Consider the following 11401-nt stretch of genomic DNA (forward strand, 5'->3'; position numbering starts at 1 on the left):
AATGATAAACACACATAACTAAAAACTAATCAGAACAACCTAAATACCTCGGGGCCACATTTTGACTGAAACTAAGCGGACGCTTTCCACGTCTTTTAACGTAACTCAACATTAGGCAGACAACTCTCGTTTCATACTAAGAGCGAAGTACACTTGCTGTTAGCAATAGACCTAGTCTGATAAAGGAAGACAGTTTGACAACCTATTTACCGCAGCGTTTATATATTACCCCGAACGTGCGCTAATGTCAAGAACTTCCTTTTATCAAAAACCATTTCTGCTTGCTTAGTCTGCCTGTACACCTATTTGCCTGCCTGAAAGAGTGCGATTTCCTTCACTGGCTTATGCGTGCAGTTGCCCAGAGCCACAATCGAGCGCTACTGGTTACGGTTACCTATCGCTTGAAACGCAGTTCACATAAGCTACGTTCGAAGCGTGGCTTAATTGATCAAATAGTCCTGGCGAAATGATCGAACTTCTCTCTGTGCGTCGTCGACGATAAAAGGTTTATTTGCTTCAAGCTGTTTCTGTCGAAATCGCCGTCGGTCTGGTGCTTGCTGACGAGACGGCATCGATTATATAGCGCAGACTACAGTTTAGGAAGAATGGCCGCAAACGACTCCTAACAAATGCGATTAGCATGACTGCGCTGTGATATGGTCACAAGATTGCGTCTTTGGGATTAGGAAAAGCGGCGCTTTACACCCGGCTTTGTGCAATTTTTACTTCGAGCCGAACAATTAAATACCACACTATAATCTGTGTTTTGAACTAAATCCCCTTGTGCAATATATCGTGGCAATTTATCGCTGTTCGTGGAATTGTACGATTCACAAACCCCCAAAAACTATACAATCGAGCTATTGTTGCTATTTATTTGTACAAAACTTAAGAAAATACCGGCGAGAATCACAATCACTAAATACATTATAAATGCTGTTGATTTTCAGTGCGAATACAAATGCGCCGCGGCGTTGTAAATCGAAACGTTCGCTTGAGACTAATTCGGAACAGGTAGGATACAGTGCGATGCGAAACAAAATGATAGTTGCAGTGGAATAGAGGCTTGAGGCAATGGAGGGTTTATATACAAGGATTTCAAAGTTAAACGGCAAGCGACGACCTGCTGGCAGCACGGTAGGCTTTTTGTTTACTTGCGAAAAAACCGCAATTCGTTCGAGAACTTTCACATTCAAAGAGTGACAGCGAATTGACAGATGAACCACTGCTCGCGATTACAGGGAACATCATTCCATCTCCGATTCTTCGACTGGTATTCCATTGTGACGCAATCTTCGTCGCCTAGCGCATCGTTTGGCTCGCTTGGTGCCCAACCAACAAACGACTGTCCACTTTTGGCTAGCGGCTGACCATCACTGGACAATAATTTGCATTAGGTTATCAGATAGCACTGGTGTAAGTAATACTGGTCCTGATATTTTAGTAATTATTTGATGTTGTTTTTTGTTTGTAAAACAAAACCGGTATTGGAGCAGAAGGTTTTATAGATTTTTTGTGTCAGTGAATAACTTTAAAGATTAAGAGATATCTGTTTAAAAATATTGATTTATTTACTAGTAATATTAATGACTACGTTTTGAGTGTTGCTTTATGTATATCATTTTTGTTATCAACGTAAAATGCCATTACCTTTCTTATCTGGAGTGATAGGCTACTTTTAAAATCAGTATTATTTTGATCGCATGTTAATCGACACCAGACGTTTAGTTAAACATAGTGACATCGCTATAATTTACGTGAACAGTGAAAAAATGTCCCATTTGTAAAAATGCGTAACTATCTTTTCATATGTAACTGTACAGGTAACCAGTACCGATTCATTGATTTGCTGTTATCCACAAGCAAATATTGTAGCCAAACATACGATAGATATAGCTTTTTAGAACACATTTCCCTTTAGAATCACTTTATAGCAGTCCATACCTGAACACAAATCTTCCTTCGACTCCAAGGTCATCTAAACCAATCCAGAACAAGGTCCATTGATTGCCGTAACCACTCACAAGATCCTAAAAAAAAGGAAATTTCCAGCAGTGCATATACATTTATTGATATTGGAATGTGCGATACTTGACTTTTTATTCCGATACCGATACCCAATATAATTAAAATAGCAACACATCCGATCCAATGTCTAATAACGTCATTACTAAACTCATGTAAGCGAAATAGATATAATAAAAACGTTCCAAGGCATTTTTACTATGTTAATTACGTTTTTTTATAAATATATTCCTTTCAGGGTAGAAATGACTGCAACTTATACAAAATATGGCTGGAATTGCGATATTAAATCTGGCATTGAATCGGCACAGATACCAACATAGTATCGGACGAGTAGCGATATTAGGGTATCGGCTCCGGTCCCATTGCCAAAATATAAGCTATAAAGTAATTTATCTCCATAAAGAGCGAACAGCGAACGAACTTAATTTAAGATCAATTTTTATCTATTCATCGTCAGGTCTATAGTTCTACAGATTTAGGCTATATGGAATATATTACAGCAAGAAAGTCCTGTTGCTCTTGCGTCTTAACCGCGGCGAGGATGCCCCCGTTCGCCTTGCAGTTGCTGCTCGCATCATTGTAATTAAGGCCTTCCTCCTGGACTTTGTAGCACAAGTCACCGAATCTCGACCCAACGGAGCAAACTAAAACAGAGAAACGCAAGTAGTGAATCGTAAAAAGAAATAGCATATCGGCGATTCTATTTGTAAATGCTATTAGTTCAGAAATGAGACGTATAGCTTTGAAATATCTAATTGATATTCTTAATTTGTGGAAACTTATTCTTGAGTGGTTTGGGTTGGGGCCCGGTATAGGGGGTAAGTAAAGCAATACAAATCTCATTGACTCATATTGATTAAATATTCACTCGACCAGGCATAATTTTAAGTATAGCTTATTTTGTCGGAACCACTCACCTGGTTGATCACAGTTACCATTGGTGACAGTGACGTCATCTAGCGCAATATCACCATGGTAATCGCTACCGCGACTTGCCTGAAACACGATTTGGAAGGGAGAGGTGGAGACGATGGTGGTTCTTCCCAGGATCCAATCGTTCCCTGGAAAACGCGTTTGTTACCGTTTAAAAGTATCGATATTTTGACCCTTGGTCGAATAGTTTGTTTCGAAAGTCTAAAGCAATTTGTCCGACCTACTTTTTTGCCCCGAGGCACCCATAATATAGTCGGCGCACAGTTATATATATAGTTTTACTTAGTGTGTTGTGAAGCACATTTATGACTTCTTTTACAAAAACAAAGATATCACAAATACCAACTTAATAGACGTTTTATTTTAAAAATGACGCCGATTTTTTTAGAAGAATTACCATTGTTGGTTATTTGACTTTACCTTGTGGCCCTGTCCTGCTCCAAATGGCAACACCAAGGTCTGTTGGATTCGAATCACGTCTGAGATAGACCTTGAAACTGTCAATGTCAACACCCTGTCGCATAGAAAAAAGTTTAATAGCAAGAAAAAGACCTCCCAAGCCAAGTTGTGTAAACATGAAAGCGGATATACATAAAACAACGGCACAATTCAAGATTTTATTAATGGTTCAGAAAATACTTCAAAACTGTACCAGGATTCTAGAATAGGGTTTGTGAAAGAAACCAATTGCCTTTGCAAAATAAGTGTGTTACATACTATGTTTACAACGTTATCCGCTAAACTTTGCTATTGCCGTAACTATTAACCGAAGGCGTATACTTTTTAGCCTGGTACGAAGAGATATTATTAGTCATACTCACGTGCATGTGATAGTAGAACTGCAAACATTGGGCCATTGTTGGTTTCATTGTAGGTGAGGAAATGCGAGTAACATCGCCTGGAAGCCTAAAGGAATCAACAGGGCACAAAGGTTTTTATTTGTTCTCATAAAACATAAAGGGCTCGGGTCGACTACAGCTACAAGGCGCTTTTAGAGTGAGGCATTTTCCAATCAAGCTGTTTCAAACGTTATACTTATATCTGATTAATCAGTCAAACAATCGTATGTTATAAAACGCAAAATAAGGCAATCATCTTGTCGTTTATAATAGAGGTATGCCATTTTGATTTTTTGCTAGACATGATTCTTCAGAGCAAACTAACACGAGAAACGCATGAGTTCACAAATCCGGTACACTAAGGACATACTCCCGGGTCTTTACATTACGACGTGCCCCTTTTTCTGTTTGCTAAGCATATTTAAGGTTTCTAAATGCGAAAATTACACCTTTACCTCACCCCGGATAGCTTTAGCGACCTGCGCACAAGGACTGTTCTATCCCAAGTACAGACATCTGACAAAAGGTCCCCATCAGACAATAACTTACCTGGGGTTGGACGCCTCCAGGTAGATATAATTGCCAGCGGCGTTTGAAAAGGTGTGATCGGTAATGGGACCTGTATCAGCTGAGGAAGTTGCTCCACTACCGCGCACCCAGTCAAAGTCGTCATCGGTGTCCTGAAAAAGAGGCATAATGAACAAGGAACTCTTCAAAGCAGCGAAAGCCAAACTCCGAATCACATTAGACTTTCCTATAGTCACTAGTGTATAAATCAATGTCCACCAAAAACAGATGACAAATGAATGGTAACTGTGGAGTTACATTTTCTCGCTTACAGGAGATATTACTCATTTAATATGCTGTTGCTGCCAGGCATTGTTGCAATTGTACAGTTGTTCTTCCAATTATATTGCCCTAGAGCAGGGGTGGGCGAACTGTTTGTCTCGAGAGCCGCACCATAGTATAATTGAGATTATAAGGCAAAGCATGAAATGTAAAATAGTAAAAACACGAGCTTTTCATTAATTTTAGAAACGGAGTTTTATTTATTTGAATACAAGCCACATTTTCGATTTTTATAATGTTTTGAGCAGCTTTATTATATGGGTGAATTTTACCTATGCCCGCCCCCCCCCCCCCCAAAAAAAAATGTTATAAATGTTTTACTCGCAACATCTTGTTCTTTTTTGTTTTTGTTTTTTTTTGTAGCATTTATGAGCAGTACCACAAGTCCACAACAGTCGATCACGGGCATGCCTCTTATTTAATTGTCATGCACTGTTGCGTCATAAACGATGTAGTTAATCATACGTTTGCTATACATTAATGTAGTTATACTACTTTTAGTCAATTTTGCTCTTTGAATGGTTTTTAAATATTTCGTTAAGAATCAGTCAGTTGCTGCTCGAAACGGTTTGCTAGCATTGTTATTAGTGTTCGTTATGGCAGTTAATATAATGGCAAAAGCTAAACAAAAACCCAAAATTTTCGGCTGGTTACGCCACTGAGTACGCGCACAAAACTATTTGAAACTAAGTACATCACTCATAAATTAACAAAATGCTAGACAACTATAGCTGCTAATCCTAAGATAAACCTTGTGATGCGACAGGCCGAACTCAGAAATTTTGATTGTGACGTATTTGACTGTTTAGCAAATTAAAACCTGAAGCACACATTTATCGTACGGCACATACGACACTGCGGGCGAGAAATTGACAATTGTTTTATTGACCGCGAAGCCGGCCGGGCTACAATATATGTAATTAAACTATTTAAGCAATTTTAATATTATTTTTTATATTATTGCTTCAGACTTTGGCGGGCCGCACAGAAAATTGTCGCGGGCCGTAGTTTGCCCACCTTTGCCCTAGAGGATATTCCCCGAATAGGTCGAAACGTTGGCACTTTAATACAATTTTGACGGAAGAACAATTGCACAATTGATTACTCATTTAGTTGAAAGCGATTTAAAACATAGTTTGTATTTTTGTTAGCTTTGAGTACCAAGGTAAAATTTAGTTAATCGAATAAATTTTAAATGGACTTTTACACAGCAATGTTTTATTTTGTTGTCTTTATTAATACGGACTGGGATTTTCTATTCCTTGTTTAATGCGTATGGCCCACTGGAAAAAAGGAACAAATCGAACCGTAATAAGAATTACATGTTACAGAAACACAAACTCGGTTTACGCCCTTAAATAAATAAAACCATACAGATGAGCCTAACGAAATGCAACTACACCGACGTGTAATCAAGGTGGCACCGTTACCTGCGTAAAACCGCAAATGTCATTTTGTTCAAAGCCACACTGCAGCATGGGTTTCGGACAGGCACCAGGCCGTAAAACGACATCATCAAAGGCTGTGTCGCTGTGATAGTCTGTTCCTCGAATAGCCTCGAATACGAGCTGCATATAGAGGAAAGAAAGATACCAAAATTTCCGTACGAATAGCTGATGGCTAGAGACCAGAAACTAGGGTTTATAATACTGCGATCAAGATACGACAAAAGTAACCGTGACTTGGTAGTTTAAATCATACAAAGACGTTTATATAAATTTACTTTAGCCACTATTTATGGGACTACTCAAATAAGGCATGGTTAAAATGGCGGAGAAGTATTTTTTAGCTAAAACTCCGCATCCGTTTTGCTGTAAGATATATCATCAACCATATACACTGTATTTTTAAATGAGCGGCTCACCCTAAATGGTTGATCGGAAACGATCGTTGTTTTGCCGCGTTTCCACTGATTTTGGTGGTTCCCCGTTTCGCCCCAGAATTGGGTCCGGGTGGTGGCGCCAGCAGCCTCAACGTGGACCTTAAGGTCTCCTGTTCCCACCCCGTACATGTGATAGAAGAACTCCAAACATTGCCCTGTGGTAAGGTAATTTTCCAGTTTGTATAATTTACGCTTTAGGACAGTGTTCTCAGCCTTTTATGGCTAGCGGCACCATTTAGAAATAATAAATAGATTGCGGCACCCCTACAGGATTTTTACGTAGGAAATTCATTAGAATGTAACAATAAACGGGACTGGAACAACACACACGAACTCTACACAACGTAAGGAAGCTTTAATTCGATTTATAGCCGTACACAAAGAGTTGTAAGGTTGAGAACCACTGCTTAAGGACTTTTAACATCGAAAATTGATTTCGACAGGTTGAGTTGACATAAATCCGTTAAAATGCACATGGATACGCAAATGGCATCAGCTCGTGTTTAAACTGATTTATCACTACACAGCCGTCCAGTTTTATTTGCGTCCTTGCTTTGTATGACTAGGACTAAAACGAAAATTGATTGTAAATTTTAGCATTGTTACCCGTCGTTGGTTCCAATAGAGGCGAAAGAAGTCGTGCCGAATGACCCGGTTGTCTGGGCCGGGAGGCTTCAATGAACATGTAATTGCCTGAAAAGAAATGTAATAGTGGCAACATAGTGAATAGGTATAAAAATTCTGTAATGTCACCGATAACGTTGTTTTCTTTGTCTCATACTACTTTGTTAAATAACATTCTGTTCGGACATCCTGATTAAATTTTCTCGGAATCTCTCACTTCAGTTAACCTAGTGCAAGTGCGCATGACTTTTGTTAACTTCTCGTAGATTTTGATGTAAATTTTTCCCAGTGTCCAATATTGAGTAATTAAGTGTTATTCCTTAAAACCGTTTGTTACTTGTTGTAATTGGAGTCACGACAAAAGGTTTTCTTCAGTCGTAAGACTATACCACCTGATTGACGTTAAATCAGCGGTTCCCAAACTTTTCTAAAAATTATGCCTGGCGGACCCGTTGCAATTATTTTGATATTTCGCGGCCCCATAAAGTTTCAAGGGTCAGTTGACCCATATTTCTTGTAGTACACTAGTGCAGCCACGATTCTTTCTAATGTAACAACCTTTAACTCAGGGTGGTCCACGGTTGACTGCATCGCGGGCCACAATATTTCTTGCATATTCTTTGCGGGCCACATAAAGTAGGCTAAATGCGTACCAGGAGCGGATCAACGTTTTTCGTTTGGTTGAGGCATGAAATGTTTAAAGATAACGTCACAAAGTAATATCGAAAGACAGATACGCTCCAGGAACTTGCTTCTGTCGTCGGACTTGTGCGCAAATAAAATCGAATGTTATGAGACTGGAAAAAATGGTGTGCGCGAAGCGCTAAAAATTTGCGTATTTGACAAAAATTTTAATTAGAAGACAGCATTTTATAAGCGTAGAATGTTCGCGTAAAAGAGATGTTGCATACTCCCCAATCGTTAAATTACAAAGACGTTATCATTTCGCGCAAAATAGTTTAATTAACCAGATCAATCTGGCTGAAATTGCAACTGGGTTTGGACCACCCTGTTCTAACTAATGCGAACGATTCGCTGATAGCAGGTAGTACAGCATAATAGATGCTAGATGATGTCACAATAGACATGATAAGACACACTATATGATCGAATAATAAAGCATAACTAAAGACAATAAAGATGACAGATAATGTTTTAAACATTGACTAATGTTTAAAAACTTAAAAGACTAATTCTCCTTTCGGACCCTCTGAAACTGCTGTACGGATCCTATTTGGCCGGGGACCCTAGTTTGGGAACCGCTGCGTTAAATCAATAATAGAAAAATGTAATAGTGGCAACATAGCGAATACGTATACCAATTTGCATTTTTTAACTTTCACTAGTCCGACTAGAAGTGAAACGGTTGTTTGTTTACGTTTGTTTTATTTAACAGTTTGACTTCTTAAAAATTGTACCCACTGCACATTACCTTGGTCAGTTCCTAGCGTGTGGTCACTACTGGGTCCAGTGTCGGAAGACGGAGTCGAGCCGTTGGAGCGTAACCACTGAAAGTCGTCTGTGTCGTCATTGAGGAAGTTGCACAGGTCGTCGCTCTCGAAATCGCAATACAGGTCTTCAACGAATAAAAATAACCACAGTGTGATTAGGATAAAATACATTCGTCAGAAAGATTTTTACTACATTCAATACATTTTTAGACTCTAGTCACAATATCGCCTTGTTTAACAGACGCTTAGCTGAGCCTGTGAGGTTCTGTCTTAGTAGAAAATTGCTTATAAATTCCACCTGCAGAGTCTCCATGACTTATTCCTCCAGGTGGTGTCAGCACGTCTATGGCATTTGGGTCTTGTGTTTCCAATGGGGATGCTGTGGTCGTTGTACTAGTGACGGCTTCGGTGCTCGATTGGACCGTCGGGCGCGGAATTGGACGGGGCGCTAAAATTTAAAACTAATATTTTAACTAAATAAAACAAAAAAATCTGTAAAATATTTTCTCAAAACTTTAGGATCGTTAAATAAACGAGTTTCGTCACTTCTAAAAAGTTGGTTTAGTTAAGAAAGGTATGCAAATAGGTAGGTATATACAATGTTTAAAGAAATACTTCAGTACGATTTTACATACAAGAAAGTCCTGATACTGAATTGGGGGAGGGGGGCTTAAATAATAATCTCTCACCGAAGCGTTGCTGGGTTTCGCCAATAATGTTTTGAGGCCTGCCTAAAACATTGTTCCTCACAGAATGCAGAGCGATCAGGTATTTACTGCCAGGATCTAGTCCGGTCGCGGTTAGCGTCGTATCCAAACTAGAAAACTGATAAAAAACAATTGTCCATATTACTGTAAAATAAACGCCTAATCAGGGTAAGACAGTCTTTTAACTTTTTTTAACAAATCCCTAAATAACATGCTCCGTTGCGCCGTATTGTGGTTGGTTGTTCATACGTTTAGCCTGTTAAACGTTGGCGCTAACTCCAAACCAATATTATCTACAAACAATGGGGGATATGAGCAAGATAAAATTTCTAAAGCAAAGCTGTTTCTCATGGAGGGCAAAATGAAAATATATTCAAGCGTTTTAACCTGGTATAGCATGTCCAGTTTTGTTGATTAAGGACATCGATGGCTAAGCATTAAGGACAGTAAAACCTTTAACTTTTGCATTTTTTATACATAAGCCAAAACAAATTTAGCCAAAAGCGAAACGTTTATTCCATTTGTTCAACTGTTAATCCAATAATACTTTGAAACTGCATTCTCCTTTAGCTTAAGCTTTGCAAAAGTTATTCCTATCTACAGTGATAACTGCGGAATGTGGACAATTAAAAACTAATTGCCACCTGGAACGACTGATGGACACGACGTATGTTCTGCAAAACGACACTGTATTCGTTGACAGTAGGGTCTTGTACGGGTAACCACGACATCTCAATTTCCGTTTCTGTGGACGAGATCACCTTGAGTCCGGTCGGAATCGGAATTTCGGCAAGAGTTGTTGTAGTAGTAGGTTGAGTGGTAGTGGCTAAAATTATAAAATGCCGGCAATACGTTAGTTTGTCTTAAATACACCTGTTATTTGCAAAACATTCACGCTAAGCCCTTACGGCATCTTGTCATTGCCGTGCTCCCATTGACAGTTCCAACAAATAGTATTGTGATTAATTGGAAGACAAATTTAAACATTGACCAGCTTTACTTTATTAAGTATTACCTGTAATTGGTCGGGAAGCCTGCGACGGTATCACGACACGAATCGAAGCGCGGTTCTTGTTGTCTCGAATCAGCTTAGCTATCTGTTTAGCAGAAAAGTGTCATTAAGAATTCTCCCTTAACCCTAAGCTACAATTTTATGCCGGTTAAAGTGTCTCAGAAATTTAAATTAAATGTATACTCTGGTCAAGTCGTAAACTTATGTTGTAGTATTTAACCAGAGGTGAAAGTAGAATATATTTCTTACTGGGACGACGAAACAGTTTTAACCAAAACTTAAAAAATTGATGACGTCACTAAATTAAAAAGATGTCATATAGAACGTTTAAAACGTGGAACCGTGGAAAATCTGAGCTTATCGTTCGATTTCGTTCACAATTATGCAACTGAAATTTTGGTTTAAATATGTTTAAGGCGGCGGCGTAATTGCCTGGTCAAAGCTTAACTGCATCGATTTTAAACCGATACGCAGTTCCAGCTAACTTACACCACTGTGTTTAACTTTTTTACCTATAGCTTTTGAGTCACTGTTTCTTAACAAATTTACTTTCTTTGACATTTTCGGTTCTTAAAAACTTAGTTTCCCACAAGTCATGTAAATCGGTGTCTGGATTTGGTATTTAGGACTTCATAGGCTATAGTTATTTAACTGTTGGTTGCGTGTTGGGTGTGATGTACAATGGGTCAAAGCATACTTTAACGAGTAAATAACCATGTGTTGTTCTATAAACAAATTGGGCATTTAACTAGAACTAAATTGATATTAAGAACCGTTTATGTAGGGTAACTTGCCTGATCGTTCATTTCGTCGATATCCATTGAGTGGTTGTTTAACATTTGAGTGAGGAGAATTAGGGTGGCAGACTGGTGGTCGGTGCTGGCTTGTAAATCACCTGTAATCATCGTGATCTGATCGCTGTTCAAAGCCATGGTTTCAGATAGAGTGCGTATCAAGTCTTCTACCGCCTGTAACGCGTGATAAATATTTCGTGAAGACGACATTCTTTTTACATTTAAACATTTATTGCTGGCCTGGCGTCACAAAATAAAATAATGACGCCAGGTTTTACGCAA

The 11401-nt window shown here is 38.8% G+C and overlaps 1 protein-coding gene across 1 annotated transcript in view; it reads right to left on the bottom strand.

Moving 5' to 3' along the window:
• Nucleotides 1–1028: 1028 nt before the first annotated feature.
• Nucleotides 1029–11401, bottom strand: part of LOC146168935 (uncharacterized) — a 93879-nt gene continuing 83506 nt past the window's right edge. Inside the window, exons 40-55 of the mRNA XM_083386313.1 lie at nucleotides 11120–11293; nucleotides 10329–10410; nucleotides 9958–10139; nucleotides 9296–9431; nucleotides 8905–9054; nucleotides 8588–8731; nucleotides 7138–7224; nucleotides 6514–6686; nucleotides 6080–6217; nucleotides 4350–4480; nucleotides 3783–3867; nucleotides 3382–3475; nucleotides 2946–3089; nucleotides 2527–2672; nucleotides 1945–2030; nucleotides 1029–1376 (exon numbers count right to left, since the gene is read on the bottom strand). Coding sequence (XP_083242439.1) covers nucleotides 1193–1376; nucleotides 1945–2030; nucleotides 2527–2672; nucleotides 2946–3089; nucleotides 3382–3475; nucleotides 3783–3867; nucleotides 4350–4480; nucleotides 6080–6217; nucleotides 6514–6686; nucleotides 7138–7224; nucleotides 8588–8731; nucleotides 8905–9054; nucleotides 9296–9431; nucleotides 9958–10139; nucleotides 10329–10410; nucleotides 11120–11293 — 2136 coding nt within the window. The 3' untranslated portion in view covers nucleotides 1029–1192. The remainder of the gene's footprint in view (nucleotides 1377–1944; nucleotides 2031–2526; nucleotides 2673–2945; nucleotides 3090–3381; nucleotides 3476–3782; nucleotides 3868–4349; nucleotides 4481–6079; nucleotides 6218–6513; nucleotides 6687–7137; nucleotides 7225–8587; nucleotides 8732–8904; nucleotides 9055–9295; nucleotides 9432–9957; nucleotides 10140–10328; nucleotides 10411–11119; nucleotides 11294–11401) is intronic.

This window comes from Ascidiella aspersa, chromosome 1, assembly GCF_963924565.1.
Source record: "Ascidiella aspersa chromosome 1, kaAscAspe10.2, whole genome shotgun sequence".
NCBI classification, from domain to species: domain Eukaryota; kingdom Metazoa; phylum Chordata; class Ascidiacea; order Phlebobranchia; family Ascidiidae; genus Ascidiella; species Ascidiella aspersa.